The following is an 18,226-nucleotide window of genomic DNA, read 5'->3' as shown; positions in this document are numbered from 1 at the left end:
CATGTGTTTCTTCTGATGAACGCCTGCCTCCACAGGGACACAGTCTAAGCACAGCCACCTGGCAGCCTGGCTAGCAGGTGCTCGAACGGCCATTTACAGGGCAGGTGATGGGGGCGCCCCACGTGCCGGCAGGACCACTCCAAGGTAAAAGGAGAACCACTGCTGCTGGTACGTGCGCACTTTCCGGAGGCTGCAGGATCCCCAGCCAAAGGCTCTCTGGCCGTCTGGGATCCGGGGCCAAACCGAGGACAGGCCACAGCACCTGTGTGAGTCTAGATGCTGTGGGGATGTGGATATTATGGACAGAACAGGAAAGGGAGGGCTTCTACGTGTCATCTTGGGGGACACTGGAACGACGCCCCCTCAACCCCCAGTACACGCGTCCTCTCGGGTCAGCTGAGCGTCCCCAGCCCCTCAGGGAAGACTGCACAGCCAGACAGGAAAGCAGACGGTCACATCAATCCAGCTCACATTCACGTGAGGGGAAATCTTCAACCAGAATTTGCACCACACTCAGAAAATCAGGACTGAAAGAAGCAGGGTTCAGAGTAATTCCTAGTGGGGTCCAATTCAATTTCACAGCATAAAAAGCCACCAAATTAGTAAACTATGTACAGTGTGTGTGTGTAAAATGTGTGCTTTAACCCACCTTCTCTCTCCCTCCCCCAATTTTCAAAGACATTATTTTGACAAAATGTCCGGATTAGAGTCTTTACATGTAGTTTGGAGGGAAGATAATTCTGTTCACCAAATTATTTTAGAGGGCTCCATAAAACTGACACCATTTTGGTCCAAAAACATTCCAGAAAAAGAATGAGATGTGATTTTGAAGACCTGCCCTGTTTCCTCTCAGGTACAGAGGCCCAGCACGAAGGCCAGGGCGGCCCTGGGGGCACGAGGAGGAGCTGCACGCACACTGAGGGGGGCTGAGGTCCGCACTGTCCGGCTCGCTGCTCTCCCTGCACAGAACCCACGGGGCCTCGGCTGGCCTGGGGTCTAACGCGCAAGCAGCTGCAGAGCGGTTCCCGCCCCACAGTGGAGTCTAAGGAAGGCGGGCCGGCCGAACGGCCCCGCTAGAACGCTAGACCAAAAGAAGCTGCTTTGCATGCTCGGACTGTCAAGTATCCCAAATACTTCTTTCCACACCCAAAATGTTAGCGTTAGACTTTTTCTTTTACTACCACACGCATACCCACGGCTGCACACATTCACAAGGTAATTAATGTTAACCAAAACGATACTAGCAATACTTAGTTCCTCTTTTTACGTGTTGGGGGAAGGAGGAGAAGAGGCAAAGCCATAAAATAAAGCTATCTTCTCTGAAAATAAACAGCGATGCTGCAGATAAAGCTCCACTTAAACTAATGATTCCTCAGAAATCTATGTGCTCAATTCCAGCGTTAATTATACAATGACTATCATAATGACAATAAATATATATAATAAAAATATACGTAATTCGTCTTCCTAATAAGACATTGGTTCTTTCTTGTTAAAACTTTCCATCCAAACAATTCCCATTTGGCTCAGGTTTTCTAGAGAAAGAGAAATATTTTACCTCAAAAATTATACTTTACTACAAAAAACTAGTTGCTTATTTGTAAATTTAAAACAGAATCTCGGGCTTCCCTGGTAGCGCAGTGGCTGGGAGTCCGCCTGCCGATGCAGGGGACACGGGTTCGTGCCCCGGTCCGGGAGGATCCCACGTGCCGCGGAGCGGCTGGGCCCGTGAGCCATGGCCGCTGAGCCTGCGCATCCGGAGCGTGTTCTCCACAGCGGGAGAGGCCACAACAGTGAGAGGCCCCCGTACCGCAAAAACAAACAAACAAACAAACAAAAACCCAAAACAGAATCTTAAGTTGTGGGCTTAAGAGTAACCTATGTCCCTGAAAGTTATATATTAGTATCTCACCTTAAAGACAAATACTGCATGGTATGACTTATATGTGAAATCTTAAAAAAAAAAAAAAAGGCAAACCCATAGAAACAGAGCAGAATGGTGTTTGCCAAGGGCTGGGAGGCAGGTACACATTTTCAGTTATAAGATGTAAGATCTGAGGATCTAATGCATAACATGGTAGCTATAGCTGATTATACTGTATTGTATAAATGAAATTCAATGAGAGTAGATTTTAAGCATTCTCACACACAAAAAAGGTAAATTTGCGAGATAATAGATGTGTTAATTAACTTGGTGGTAGGAATCTTCACAACGAATACATATATCAACACATTACGTTATACATTTTAAACATATAATTTTATTTTTCAATTATACCTCAATAAAGGTGAAAAAATATTTAACAAAAAAAAAAAGATGTGATCGACAAGGGATTAATCTCCAAAATATACAAACAGCTCATGCAGCTCAATATCAAAAAAACCAAACAACCCAATCCAAAAATGGGCAGAAGACCTAAATAGACATTTCTCCAAAGACATACAGATGGCTAAAAAGCACATGAAAAGATGCTCAACATCTCTAATTATTAGAGAAATGCAAATCAAAACTACAATGAGGTACCACCTCACACTGGTCAAAATGGCCATCACCATAAAAATCTACGAACAATAAACGCTGGAGAGGGTGTGGAGAAAAGGGAACCCTCTTGCACTGTTGGTGGGAATGTAAATTGGTGCAGCCACTATGGAGAACAGTATGGAGGTTCCCTAAAAAACTAAAAATAGAACTACCATACGACCCAGCAATCCCACTACTGGGCATATACCCAGAGAAAACCGTAATTCAAAAGGACACATGCACCCCAATGTTCATAGCAGCACTGTTTACAATAGCCAAGACATGGAAGCAACCTAAACGTCCATCAACAGAGGTATGAATAAAGAAGATGTGGTACGTATATACAATGGAATATTACTCAGCCATAAAAAGAATGAAACAATGCCATTTGCAGCAACTTGGATGGACCTAGGGATTATCATACTGAGTGAAGTCAGAGAAAAGACAAATATGATATGATATCACTTGTATGTGGAATCTAAAATACGACACAGGGACTTCCCTGGCATTCCAGTGGTTAATAAGACTCCTCGCTTCCACTGCAGGGGGCGGGGGGCACGGGTTTGATCCCTGTAAGGTCCCACACATGCTGTGTGGTGTGGCAATCAATCAATCAATAAAATACGACACAAATGAACTTACTTACAAAACAGAAATAGACTCACAGACATAGAAAACAAAGTTATGGTTACCAAAGGGGAAAGGGGGGGAGGGATAAATCAGTTTGGGATTAACATATACACACTACTATATACAAAACAGTTAACCAACAAGGACCTACTATATAGCACAGGAAACTATACTCAATATTTTGTAATAACCTATAGGGGGAATGAATCTGAAAAAGAACATATATGTATAACTGAATCACTTTGCTGTACACCTGAACCTAACACAGCACTGTAAATCAACTAGACTTCAATTAAAAAAAAAAAAAGAATAAAGGCAAAAAAGAAAAAAAAAATTCCATGTAAAGTTAAGAAGGCAAGTCAAAATTTCTTTACCACTGATACTTTTTAAAAATCTTTATTGTTAGTATTACGTTCTAAATAATTTTTTAAAAAATCATTAAAATAAAAAAAGGCAGATTTTAAGGCTAAGAAATAACGTGTCTTCATAAAAAAGCATATGGGTACTGAGTTTGCTAGAATTTCTTGTTCTCAGTTTCCCGGCACCCGGAAGGAAACACTGTCCTGGGCTGGCCCGACAGAGCGCAAGAAAAGAACTACGGGCTTCTAGTCCACGTTCACACGCCAAACAGTTCAAAACCCTCTGAAGTAAGTAACCTTGTGGATCGCAGGCAAGGCTGAAACAGTCCGAGTTTTCCCACTTACTCATTCTAAGCACCGTTTGCCTAGAGCAAGAGTTAGCAAACTTTAGACAGTGACTCTTAGGCTTTGTGGGTCATGGAATATCTGCTGCAACTGCTCAACTTGCTTTTGCAGAGTGAAAGCGGCCACAGACAGCGTGTAAGTAAACGGAGTGGCCGTCTCCAATCACACTTTGTTTGCAAAAACAAGCTGCAGGCTTAGTTAGCCAACTCCTGGCCTAAAGATCTAGAGGCTTTCAAGTAAGAAACAATTCAAAATTGAAACTTTCCAAAAAGAAAATACACAGTGTAAAACCATACTCTTAACACATACCTGAGCTGGCGGCAGGACAGTTGCAGGTAAGGGATTAGAAATCATCGGTCCAAAGATGTCCAGATCATCGTTCAAGGCCTGTCCCGTGGCTGTGTTCCCATTAGTCACTGGCACCTCGGCAGGGCCGTCTGAAAAGAACGTAGATTCTTGTCTTAAAGATTCTAGAATCTCTTAAATTACTTGAAACATGGCTTTATTCTAAAAATATATGGTTAAAAGTTCAAAAAGTTAACAACAAAATGTATGCCCTCCTTCTACCCCAGGCTCTCTCCTCTCTCCCAAAGAAACCATTTCCAGTTTTGTTTGTTCTCAAAGAAATATTCTTTACCCACCAGTTTCTAAGTATATATGCAAACCCCTTTTTAACAAATGGTATTATACTATTGACATTATTCTGTGTCCTGATGCTTCCTTACATGTAAGGTACTGTTCTGAGTACTTTACATATATTAACTCATTTAATCCCATAACCTTATGAAACTGGCACTACTTTTGTGGTCACTGGCTAAGCTGGGATACGATACCATGTTCCTACGAAGGATGCCTCTCCATAAATATGCATGTGTGTGTGTGTGTGTGTGCGCGTGTGTGTGAGTGTTTCCAATATTACTTCATATCACGTTTACCTACCTTGGAAATAAATTTTAATGGTTTAAAATGTCTGGAATGTTAAATTTTAAAGTTACATAAGGAAAAAAACTGGACAGAAAGAAAACAAACATACACTATACACTGATTCCGTAGGAAGTATCCACAAAACACTGAAACAGACCCTTTCTGTACTCAAGTGCGGCCACCCTCAGTGTTGGGTGCACTGAGCCGCCGGGCGGCACCGACGCCCCTGACGTCAGTCCAGAACTCCCAAGTGTCGGGTGGGGGGCGGTGCAGAGAGCTTGCAAGCATGGGGTTTCAGGGAGCAGGACAGCTCACACAGCTCAGTTTTCCGTGGTCACGACCCAAGGAGCAGTTCAGAACATCACAATTCCAATCTCCGAGGACTTACATCCTAATCGAGCTCCCACTTTACAGCTTACAACCTCACTTGATCCCTCTGCTGAACCACACACTCCTCAAAGGCAAATGAGGCATCTTCTAAGACGTCTTCGACAAGGAGGGGGATGGACGTCTTGCACAGAGTGGATCCTTGGGTACTGAACAGATTTAACGCAAGATCTACCACGTACTAGGTATTTCTAACACAACCCACAGAAACTCACAGATTTCTTCTCTTTTTTTGAGGTGTAACTATAGAAATTAGTATCTTTTATTTCCCTGTTTAAGCTTCAGTGAAACAAATTATCATTAATTGCAATGAATAAATGGTCACAGTAAAATATTCTTTACTACTTAATTTATAAAAGTGTGTGTGAAACCCATGAAAGGTTAGTTTGGAAGAAACCAACTGCAAATATTTTTCAATAATTTTCCATGATATCACATTATCAGAGCCATAAAAAAAATATACTCAGCACATATGTTTATGCGTTACACATGTTATATCTCTATAAGCACTACGGACAATTTAAAGGTGAAGCAATAAAACAATGCGTAGATTATTACTAATTTATAATATACAGAATTTTAAGCTAACACACAACCATGACATAAAAGAATTCAAATATAACTCATACATGAAAGTAATTTTTTCCATTTCTAACTCATTCAAAGCGGCAACATTCATTCTGAAGTTAGACTTCTTTCAGGTGCTATTTTATGTTTTCCAGCCCATTCCACATTCCATTTACCTGATGTGTAGTACATCAGGTAATATGAACCAGAAATAAAATATTTTAGAAGGACAGGGTATTCTAGATTAAAAACACAACTAAAGGAACATCTCTGTGCCATCCACAACTCAGTAAAGAAGCTCAAATAACACTGCCATGTGAGTCCGTGGTGCTTGAACCCCTAAGCTACAGAGCTGAGGACAGGGGAGGAACCTCATCAAACAGACATGTTCATTCTATCACATGAACATGGAAGCACTTTATTAGCAGAAAATATGACTATTTCATGCAACTTAAACTCACAAACAGAAGCACATGTCCTCCAAAATAAACCACAACCAAGAGGAACAAAAGTAAAAATGAGCATAAGTAACTATTTCCAGTTTTTCAGTTAAAACTTTTTGCTGTTTCAAGTAATAGCAAACACTAACAATTAGGATAAATTTATATTAAAAAAACCTTAAACATGAGAAAATGCTATCATTAACTTATTATTATTACCACTATTATTATTTTTGGTGAATTGGGGAAAAAGGTATCAATCTATTTTTTGCCCCAGGACATGTCAATTGGCTTGTACAACATCAGTGAGTTCAGGATGCGCTGTGTGAGAACCAAGAGGCTCAGCGACTACAGGCAAATAATGTGTTTGCATTACTTTAGAAACTGAACATGTTTCAGAAATTTTAAGTCTGTTCAAAGTAGTACAGTCTTTTAAGTCTGTTCGAAGTCCTCCAGTCTTCTCCCCACACAATCCCCTAATATGACGGATTGAAACTCCCATCAATTCTCCTTGTTACTAAAAAAGCTAAGCATTCACAGAATTGTCGAAAAACAAATCCTTAACTTACATGAAAACGTCTTGCCCTTGCAAAATCAGTACACAAATTCCCAACGAGTTTTCCCACTGGATTTCAATGTCTGCTAATTTGACTTACTACATTTGGCTTGCTAAAACACATTCTCTACCAAGGACTGTTTCAATTTGTTTCAAAACTTGTGTTTTTTATTTTCAGAATTTAAAAAGGACAGGGGAAGGCTAGTAATCATTACCATTCACTATAAACATCACCTGCTTCCTGGACTTTCTAAAAGAACGTTTCCACGTTATCATTTCTGTCTCCATGGAGGATGAGAAGGCATCTCCTTCCATCACCCCCAGTTACAGAAACCAGGGCACAGAGAGATTAAAGACTCAATGTCGCTTCCCTAGTGAAGCAGCAAAACTTGTACTAGAATGAAGTCTTCTGAGCCCTGGACCAGTGCGTGCTCCTTTCTTTAAGCCACATTACACAAAAGTCATGTAGTTACAGCTGTAGATAAAGAAATCACTTAAAAGTCTGAACATTAAAAACCAACCCTTACATAGTTAATAATTATTAGTACAAAGTTAGAGAAGCAGTGGCATCAACAGTTCAGAAACCACTCCGCGCCAGCCTGTCTCCACACACACACACACCACCGCCCCCATCCTCCTGCCAGGCCCAGCATCCTCAGGGTACAGTGAGGGGCCCGGCCGGTGCGGCCACGGAGGGGCACCTGGGCCGCACGGGCAGCCCCGTCACAACCACTGCAGCTCAACGCGGCCTCTCCATCAAGGGTTCACCAGCGGCACAGTCCTCGCCGATCAAATAGAAGCTCAGAGGCCACAAAAGCCATGGAATACCAAGATGTTAAAAGCAGTTTTTCAGATAAACATTTAAAAATTTAGAAAGAGTAAGTCTTATTCAAATTAAATGGTTTAAACAATGTAAATGTTTACATTAGCACTATAATGTAAGAAAAATAATTAAATCCACATGGGCTACATTTTGAGTGTACAGACACATGGGCACACATGCACACACACCCAGACCAATGGAAACCTCCCCCTCCAGGGGTTGGGGAGCCCAGGGCCAGGCCACGCAGCGCCTCCAGGGCGGGAGTGGCCGTCTGTGCAGATAGCGCATCAGGACCTGCACGCACAGCACCTCCCCGTGCGCACGGGCTCCTTGCCCGGCTGCAGGGGCGGGGAGAGCAGGCCCCCTCATCAACATGCAGAAACAGTAGCCGGTGGACAGCAAACAGAATGAGAGCGCCAGAGTACAAGAACAGCCTGAGGCAAATGGCAGAAACTTAGCTGGAACAACACCAGAAAGAAGGATAATGAAGCACAAAGGACCCCTCGAAGAGGAAATGAGCAAACAAGAAATGAAGACAATGCAGTAAAACAGGGAAGGAATTTCCATTTTAAAGGCAAGGCATCAAGCCTACAATTAGCTGCCTGTGGGCAACTATTTTCTTTCTAGTTACCTTAAGATTTCAGACTAATGTTTGATCTGAAAACCGAGTTGGTAGACGACTGTTTTATACTGCACACATACCAGAAATTCACAAGAAAAGCTTAAACGTTTTGAGCCAAAGAAAGAAAGTTGTTAAAAATCAGTGCTACATCTCACACGAACAGAAGGCCTGCCCAGCGCGCAGTTACTGGCCTACTTCACATCATCACACTGGTAGATGCTTAGAAAGAAGGTAGCATTTCAAATATCACAACGTCATGAAGGCCATTTCTATCATCTAGAAACCTTCCATGTAGCTGTCGATTCTATTAATCGTGGCTATACCAGAACTCACCTGACAGCAAAAATCCAAATGAGTAAAGGTAAACAAAGTACTTAAAACAATATTTAGCGTCTTCTTCCTGGCCCATTCCAAATGCTTTTGAATGATACCATGTATAAACTAAAAGGAAATAAGAATAGAACAGTTTGGATTTTTAATAACCCACTATTAATACTAACATTTTTAAGTTCTGTTGCCGGGTACTCTGATCAAGCTCTATATAAAGTGTCTCAGTTTAACGCCCCCATCACCTCCAGAGATTCTGACACAATAAGACGAGGATTTCAACAGAAGTCTGGCGGTACAGATGGAAAACTCAACTGCTATAACCTTTTGAGCAGCCTTTCCTGGTTCCCCCAAACAGAAGCAGTGCCCCTACCGCGTCCAAGGTTAAAACAGTTCCCGGGCCAGCTGCCCCACCTCCCGAGAAGAGGGCACAGAGGGTGGGGCTGGCCTCACCGCCCAGTCGGGGGCGCCATCCTGGGCCCCAGCTCCCCACTGAGTGCACGAGGCCCCGCCCCCAGCCCTGCGACCCCCGCGGCCCCGCCCCCGGGCCCCCCCCCCCCCCCCCCCCCCCCCCCCCCCCCGCTGGCCAGGCAGCCTCCCAACTCCTCCCCCCCAAATCCAGGGGCTGCAAAGCGGCAGCCTTCCCAGGTGCCTTAATATAAGTAATGTCATTTTTGGTTTTTGTCGGCATGTGAACACACTGAGTGTGACGGGCACGCCCCACATGCTCACACTTGCACCACACTGACTGCCTAGGCCCTGTCCCCCCATGCTGTCAGAAAGAGGGCGCAGCTGCCTCCTCAATCAGTGTTGGCACAGAGCAAAAGCTCCACAAATACTGGTGAATTGAAATGCTTTCCAAACACAGACCAGAGGGTTTCTCGGGGACAGCAGAGCCGCGGGGAAAAACGACAGTCAGGGGGCAATCCTGCTTCTGTTGGGAGAAGAAGGGAAATAATGACACTGATTCTGAAAAGAACCAGTGGTCTGGTTACAAACCCTTCTTGGTCTCTGCCCTCTGCACTCCCCCACATCTGGCCCTCGCTGAGCCTTCCTCCCGGGAAGCCTCCTCCTCTGAGTCCACGTTCTCCTGGAAGATCCTGCAGCCACTGCTGCCGGTACCCCTGCCGTCCCCCTTCCTGGTCTCACGGCCTCAGCGCCACACAACCCGCCACCTCGGTACCGCGACTGCATCCCAGCTGGAATCCCTACTCCAGGCCACCGTGGCAGTGAGGCTGCAGTTCTCTCTCAATCAGAACCCTGTCCTCCAGCATCACTCTGTCCACAGCTGGAGCATCGCTGCAGCCACAGCCCCCCCCAACACACACACCACACACACCACACACACACACATACCGCACACACCACACACACGCCACACCACACACACCACACACACACACACACATACCACACCACACACACACACACACACACACACACACACACACACACACACACACACACACACACACACACACACACGACGGCCCATGCCTGGGTCGACCTCCTCCCTACTCCCCTCTCCACAGCTCTGCTCCAAGCACCATCACAGCCCTGACCCGTCGGTCATCCGAAGCTGTCTGCTCAACAAGAAGCAGACGGGCTTTAAATCACAAGATACTCTACAAAGGGGAGGCGCGAGGAGCTCGTGTGTCTGGGGGCTCGCTCGCCCTGCCCGGCGCCCACTCATGCTAAAGATGACCCCCAGGACACGTGAGAGTTTGCCTGACGTCAGTTTGCACAGCATGAAAAATTCATCTGTTCCTCCTCTGACTAGCAGCAGCAAGAAAAGTAACCTCTGAGTGGAGGAAAATAAAATGCAAATTGTGAATTTTGGCACTATGCCAGGTTTCACGCTGAATTTTCACAAACATCTCTCTTCCACAATCCCACTCTTCCCTGAACAACAGTCCTCTGTCTTCTCATCTCCAGACTGCACGTGGATGCATCCCCACTTGTACTACTAGACACAAACGGAGCTGTGCTCTCCCGTATTTACCAGAGTCCCGTGAACTTGGCTGGTGCTCAGTAAATATTAATGAATTTATCCTTTACTTGAATGTCAGAGGCATTAGCTGGTCATAATCTATTTGCACAAATGATAAAAAATCTCAAAGAGCAGCATGAGATTTTGTGTATTACTAATCTAGCGTAAGGCAGAGAGGGACATGGTAAGTAGTGGAAGTTATGTTTTTCATTATTGTTCTTGACTGACCGTGAACACTCAGCCTTGAGCACACCCTGGCTGCAATGTAAGGTGCCGAGTCTAATTCTTCACCCGTAACTAGTGAGGCGTCATCCTGAGAAGGAGCGAATCTGAAGTGGAAACAGCACGGATCAAAGAAAGCAGCCTGCTTCCATGAGATGCAGTGATGCTCTCCTTAACGGCAAAACTCCTTCTTCTTAAAACTTTGTATGTTTTCATGTTACTCAAAGAGCCCTTTTCATTTTCTACTCAAGAAACCATTTAAAGCCTTTTCCTTAATAAAAATGTTACTTGGAATTCCTTTATATTAAAACACACACTTGCCTTATGAAATGAAATAAACTCCCACGTGTGTTACCTTGTAAACTCAAGTCACAGACATTCATTTGAAGCATATTAAAATTTTCAAGCTTCAAACTGTTTTCAAAAGCTTAAAAAAAGATGGCTGAGAGTCAAGTGGAATTATTTATTTTTAATTTTTAGTTAACTTTTCTTACTGCTAAGTAGATGGCTTTTAGGCTAATCTACTGAAATGACTGAGTGGCCTTAACATTTGCTGTGAACCTCCTGCTCTGTTTACCCCTTCCTTTCCAAGCCCCTCCTGCCGCAGGTCCCCGCAAGCTGGGGGACTTTGGGGCAGGGGGTGCCCTGTGGACGGGTACGACAGCGCTGAAAGGGGTCCGCAGTGCCGCCACCTCTCAGGGGACACACACACTGACCGAGAGCATCTGAAACTGCTGAGAAGCGGTTTCAGAAGTAAACGTCGTAGAACTGATTGCTCTTTAAAAATTATATAAATATACAGCTTTCATATGTATATAAGATATATATCTCAAACACTTCTGTACCACTTTACAGCCTCAAGAGACAAGAACTCTGCAAGTATGAAGCCAGACTGTATAGGACAGGTCAGCTCTCTCTGCAGCCATCGCTCTCCCCGGCACCTCCCGCAGGAGCCCCGGGCACCCCCGCCCCCGACAAGTCCCCACAGAGACACGTGCTCCCCACTCTGTGCACAGTACTGTGCTGCCTATGTCACACGATCCACTCGTTCACGCTCTGGCCAACAACCACGGAGAGGCTCTTGCGTTCACTTCCTGGTGAAGACGCCAGAGCCCAGGGCACCGCCTCTAACTCCAGGGCTCCCCCGTGCCACGATGCTGCCAGCTGTTCCCTGGACAAATGGGCCTAATGTCTGTCTTATGTGACACAGTGTCAGCTGGCAGTCTCGGAATTTCATTTCCTATCAGAGCTCAACACAGTGTTAACAGTTAAGAACACGGGTCAGACTCTGTAATCTACCAATGGTGTGACTTTGGGCAACTTACTTAACCTCTCTGCGCCTCAGTTTCTTCATTCGTAAAATGAAAACAACGGTAGTTCACCAATTTCAGGGCTGTTGCAAAGATCCAACGAATAAATGTCTGTAAACACTCAAAACAGTGGCTGGCACTCGGTAGGCACTATCTCAGTGTTTCTTAAAGTAACAAGATGACAATTTAATTACTACTTGAGTCAAACATCTTGCTGCGGTTCATCTACGAGCCGAGACTGGACTGTGAAGTCAGGGAGAACTGGGTTTGAACCCAGTTCTGTCGTCCAGAAGCCGCGCCTTGGAAGCCAACTTCTGTCAGCTTCAGTATCCTTGTCTATTTAAAAAAAAAAAAAAAAAGTGGGGGGAAGAAGGAAAAGGGGCAAAGATGTGTGTGTGTGTACAGTATGCTCCCCGCTGAAGGGCCGTCGCAGGCTGACACGCACCTGGGCCAGGGGCTGCGCAGAGGCTTCCTGCCTGCAGAGCCGTCTCCACTGCAGAGGCCTCGCCCGCCCTGGAGAGAGGCCACGGGATGCAATTCTGGCCCAGCGGGTCCCTGAGAACTCTGCTGGGGGATCTTCTGGGAGAAGTTTTCCCTCCTGAGAAAAGCAACTGCTGCACCAAAGTTTGGACGTGGTCCTAAGGCCGGGGGGCTGGGGCCTGAGCTTAGAGCCAGGGCTCCGAGGGTGACGGGACAGTGGGCAGGAAAGAGGAGCCCGGCTCCGGACCTCACCGCCCCCCGCGCCGCCCCCCAAACTGCTCGCCCGCTACAATTGTCAGACGCCGCCCATCTCAGCCACGCTCAGACGCTCAGCCACCTGCAGTCACGAGGCGCCTCATCCACAGCCGTGTTCGCTCCTTCAACACCTGAGCGTCGCCTGCCTGCTTCCTGTGGCCGGCACAGTCCCCGGAGGCCCGTGAAGATGCCCTCCTGCTCTCGGCCCAGGTCTGGCAGGGCTGCGCCCTCGTCCCCGGGTTGCCGTGCTGGTTCTCCCGCTGGCCTGCCTGTCGCCCTCGGCTGCCTCCCAGCCCGGACTCGGGGCCACGCGAGGAGCTGCCGGCAGCCGGGTCTCCCCCAGCGACGCGGGCCCCCACCTGCCTGCTCTCCCTCCACAGGTGTGATCACACAGAACTACCACCAATTCCCGAGACCTCCTTTTTGAAAGGGTAATAACAGTCTATAATCGTTCGCGGACCATACTCTTGGCAGCAGAAAAAATAAACATTTTTATCGGGTTTTAAGCCATAACTGAAAAGCGTAACAGACTACAAAATTACTTCGGGCACTCACGCTAGACAGAGCGGCCCTTTTCCTCCCTCCTGGAAAACAGGGGTGGCACACAACTAGCCCAAGCCCCGGATCCGCCGAGTGTACATCTCCGGGCCGCAGGCGGGGTCCAGGGCTGGGCCACGGCTGGCATTCTTTCAGTCCGCCCAGTCACAAGCTTGCTTCACTTGACAGCGTATGGCCTTTGAAAAACAGAAATCTCCCTGCAGGAGTTTTCTGCTTTAAAGGTAACTAGAGTGTTTTCTGTGGGTGTTTCATCCTTTAGTTTGTTTTCTGTCCAGAAAATCTTATAAAAACAAAAAAATTTAAGGAAAAAAAGTAATATATTCACCTCTCATTATATAAAACTGGAATATATATTACTAGATAATTAAGCTGGTTATTTACTAAAAACCACGTTTAACTAGCATTGTCAACCCACCTGAACTTGGCTACTGTGATAAGCTAATGCTTTTATTTCCTGAAACAGAGGCATGAAGCGAAGACTTTAAAACTTGCCCAAAGCTGTACTTATGTTCCTTTGAGCTTTTCAATTAAGAAAAAACTGAGGAAGCCTCTATCTAAATACATCTCTATAGTTCAGTATGATTTTCATCACCGAGCTCACAGTCGATTCTCTGTGAGCTCTTTCGAGGTCCCCGAGTCACACACACACACTCACACACACACACACACACACACCTCCCGCCCCGTGCCCAATGGGCCTGCGGTCAAAGCCTCCTGAGCAGGGAGCAGGCAGCAGCGGTGCGCACACGGAACAGACACCCGCGGAGGGCTCCCCACCTCTGGGGAGACTGAGCTGAAGCCTGCAGTTTACGATGCTGCTCAAGCCTTCCACTGACAGCCGGTGCTCACCCCTGAAGACTCTAATCTCAGATGGGATCTTCTAGAAAAAGAAAGAAAAAAAAAGCCTGGGGGATTATCCTAACCAACTGCTAAGCAGTCTGTCAATTTTCATCATGTGAGGACAGACAGGAGCATACAGTGTAGGGGCGTGGCGAGCACAGGCCCTGGAAGCCAGTTTCAATTCTCTTCTCACACAGCGGGGGACACATTCTAGGCAAGCGGGTCTGTGTCTGGAGCATCCAGGGCTTGTTCATTCTGGGCCTCAGTCGAGAGGGGCCCTAAGATCTTGGTTATTTCCAAGATCAGAGGGCAGGTAATAACCAAGTCGATGACCCCACTTCTGATATCAGACAGTAAAGCACTGAATAAATAGTATTTCTACAAGCTTCCAACGTGAGTTAACATCCAAAGGCAAAGTCACCCTTGCAGGTACGATCGAGCACATCCTCAAGTCCAGCAGAGCTCAGCCTCAGTCACCACCCACACACTCGTGTACGCTTCGTGCCCATCACAGGGCACAGCTGAGTAAGGCCTGCAAAGCTAAAAACCTTTGGCCCTTTTCAGAAAAGAATTTGCTGACCCTTGCTGCTAGAAAGTATACAGACAGCATTTTATATTTGACCTTGGGATGGGGAGTAGATCTGGAAAAGTGAGCCGAAGAAAACAGGTTAAAAAAAAGATTTGCCAAAAGGCCGTTTGAAGGGAAGTTCGAATTTCTAAAACATGATCTTGACTCTCACGCTATAGGAGTCCACTGAACGTGATCCTGAGCGCACAGTAACCCTGGGATCCTGGCCCGCCATGGCTGTGTAACTGAACTAACCCTGTGGGAATTTTCTCTGTATTTCCTGCAAATGTTTTCAGTTTACGCCTGTTCTGGTCTCATTCACATGGGGATATGCCATCTTTTCTGCACGACCATAAATCAGACTGCAAGGCACCTGCCCCTCCTCCCCACTGTGTCTCACTTTACAGGGGAAAACCAGAGCGCCACGCTCACCTTGGGCAGCAGAAAAACAGTCTGCTGCTCAAGGGCGACAGCAACTATCGATCCGGTTTGGGAGTGCTGTTCTCTGAAAGTCTGGAAGTGCCTTTCAGGTTACTGAGAAGCAGCAGGAGGGAAGCGCTGCAATGTGCTCTGGGTAGGGCTCTCGGTCTCCTGCTGCTAACACTCCCTCAGCAAGACCCCCAATCCCTCTTTCTGACCCTAGCGCCCACCCTGCCACCTCTGGAGCTGTTCCAGCTCACGATCCAGAATCGCCCATCGCCCACAAAGCCCTCTCTATGCCCTTAACCTCTCCCTCAAACACTGCCACTCCTTCCTGCCCTAAGCAGACCTCGGTTCTCCCCTAAGGACACGGGTTCCTGACGCTCTCCCCCGTCTAAAAAGACAGCAGCCTTCCCGATCACAGGCCCGTGAGTGAGAGAAGAGGAGCCGCTGCCAGCGCGGCTGACTCTCCCAGACACTGACACCAGAAGAGGGGTGCTGCCATCCCCAAACCCTAAAACCCAGGGACTCTGAGACTGGGTGGTGGAAGGCAGGGACACGCGGACAGGAGCTCGACAAACGGAGATACCGTGTGACAGTGAACGGCTGGAAGGCAGAGACGCCCGCGCTGACCCACGCACTGAGAGCGAGAGGAACAAGCGTTTGCCGAGGTAAGGGGTCGAGCTCCAGGCTCGCAACTACGCAGCAGCACCGCACCAAGGGCTGGGCACCCGAGACCAGTTCCGCCACCTGTCCCCCGGGCGCGGCTCCTGGGGACCGCCTAGCAGGCCCGCCTGTCCCGCAGGGTCACTCCCCAAGGGAAACACCCTACAACTTCCACCCAGCAGCAAACCCCACTGGCGCTCTCTCTCAAAGCAGGCCCAGAACCGGCTACTTCTCGCAGCTCCCGTGGCCACTCCCCCCTTCCACCTGTCTCACCAGCCTGCAGCCTCGCCTTGCTACACTATTCTCAACAGGGTAGCCGTAAGGGCTCCTAAAAAACCCAAGTCGGATGAGGTACTTCTTTGCTTGAATCCTCCAATGCATTTCCAGGACACTCAGAGTAGCAGCCTTAGTCAGGTCCCGGGGTCACTCGCCAGCAGCCACGCCAGGGCCCTCCTCCTGGCCCCGCCCGCTCCCGGCGGGGATGCCCAGGGCCACTGCACCTGCCCTGGCCTCACCGCGCACGGCCAGGGAGCCCCAGCCTCCTCAGGTCTTCCCTCCGACAGTATCTCAGGGGGCCCCCAACACCCACCCCCCGAACCCTGCTTAAAATCACACCACTGCTTTCGTTCTCTTTTAGCTACAGCACTTAGCAAACATGACCATGACGTATCTTACTTAACTATCTCTTCACTGTTTCCCCAGACAGGGGTCAGGTACCTTCGTCTGTCTTCCCTCACAGCTCTCTCCCCAGTGCCTACGACGGCGCCCGGACACGCGGCAGACACTTCAGGAGGAGGTGAGAGGTCAGTGAGCGAGTCTGTAGGGTAAGGGCCAGGCCTGGCTCAGCTCTTATGTTTCTAAGTTATGGACCGATAACCAGGCACTCACGGCCGGGAAGGAAATGCTGCCGCCGAGACAAAGGCGCGTGGAGTCCTAGTAGGATCCTTCCGTACTGTGGCAGTAAGTCTTTTTTCTCATTTATAGCAAAGGAAATAAAATACAGAAATTATGAGAACTAGTATTCAACACAATTATATTTAGAGCCCCTGGACTAAGCCCTATTTTTATATTTCTGATATACCACTTATTTTCACCACCATAGAAGATGTTTATCTATAGGGGGTATATCTGCATGATACACCAGTTTCCTAAGTAAGACAAAAACATTCAGTTGTAATTCTTAAGACAGAAAACAATTTTCTCAATAGAACAAAGATCAATTTTTAGAAAAGCAGTGTATGAAGGTCGACTCTACCTTCCAACTATCTTTCACTGTTTTCCTGTTATTAATCTTTCCCTAAACTAAAAAAAATTTCTAAATTAATTACTGCTGAAGGCTCAGATATTACTAAAAATAACCATTTATCAAGCTATTTTAAAAGGAAGAGGAGAAAAATGTAAAAAGAGCTGACAGTATTTGTAGATAAAGACAGTACAAGCACTCCTTGAATGGACGTCTGTTTACTCACCAGGCAGACAACATCTATCTGTCGGCCATAAGAATAAATATGACATTAAAATGAGCACAGACATTCTTATTGTCATCAGACACATAAAATGAATCTAGCCACTAGATCTAGGTATAAAGCATGTTGCTTCAGCTAACCAAAATTAAAGTGTCCTTTAAAATAGCACATGTTATAATAAGGCTACACCATAATTATTTTGCTAAGGGACCCCCCTTCCAACAAAACTAAATAAAGAGAAGGCGGGGTGGGGTGGGGGGAGAAAACATTTCAAATGCTGAGACGTCACAGTCCACCAAGCCTTTGAAGAGTACTTTGTTATCCTCTCTCCCCAAGGAACTCATTACTTGTATTTCCATGAAGGCACTGCTGACAGACACCAGCTCCCTTATTAAAGATTTCCCTTTTGGTGGGAACTCAAAACACTAATCATACCATTTTCAAATTCAATTAACAGGTATCTTTTGGCACACTGATGATAAAGCTATTATATTCGTTTCAAGTAAACGTTTCAACTGTTTTGTAACTCTAATTAATGATGACTTGTATTTTTTTACTACTTACCGAGTCCTAACAGATCAACAGTGGGCTCTGCAGCTTTTTTAGGGCTGGTACTTTTTTTAGGCTCCAATTGCTGATCTTCTTTCTTCTGCAGCTTTAAAGTAAATAATCAGATTTATTATTTTTTTTCAAATAAACTGAACAAGACTTTTAAGCCCCAATTAGGCATAGTTTTGATAAAGTTAGTGTAATGTAGCCTATGAAGAAGCATAGTGTGATAAAGCTTAGAGCATTCATTATTATAAACTTAAACACAATCATTGAACTTGAACTGATAAACCGGACACGAGGACCCCAAAACAGTGAATGTAGAAATTTAATCTTAATGTAATTGTTCCTAAGCATTTAAAACCTTCACATGAACATTCCACATTATTATAGTATTATAA

The 18,226-nt window shown here is 46.3% G+C and overlaps 1 protein-coding gene across 4 annotated transcripts in view; it reads right to left on the bottom strand.

Moving 5' to 3' along the window:
• The window catches only part of SMAP1 (small ArfGAP 1), a 148,740-nt gene that overhangs the window by 6,284 nt on the left and 124,230 nt on the right, over positions 1-18,226 (bottom strand). For all 4 annotated transcript variants that reach the window (XM_029223444.1, XM_029223443.1, XM_029223446.1 and 1 more), the window contains 2 exons: positions 17,841-17,931; positions 4,165-4,292 (listed from right to left, as the gene is read on the bottom strand). In XM_029223444.1, coding sequence (XP_029079277.1) covers positions 4,165-4,292; positions 17,841-17,931 — 219 coding nt within the window. The remainder of the gene's footprint in view (positions 1-4,164; positions 4,293-17,840; positions 17,932-18,226) is intronic.

Source organism: Monodon monoceros, unplaced genomic scaffold, assembly GCF_005190385.1.
Source record: "Monodon monoceros isolate NGI ecotype Baffin Bay Population unplaced genomic scaffold, NGI_Narwhal_1 Super_Scaffold_15, whole genome shotgun sequence".
In the NCBI taxonomy this organism is placed as follows: Eukaryota; Metazoa; Chordata; class Mammalia; order Artiodactyla; family Monodontidae; genus Monodon; species Monodon monoceros.
The sequence above is the reverse complement of the archived record's forward strand: the minus strand, read 5'-3'. Positions and strand labels throughout refer to the sequence as shown.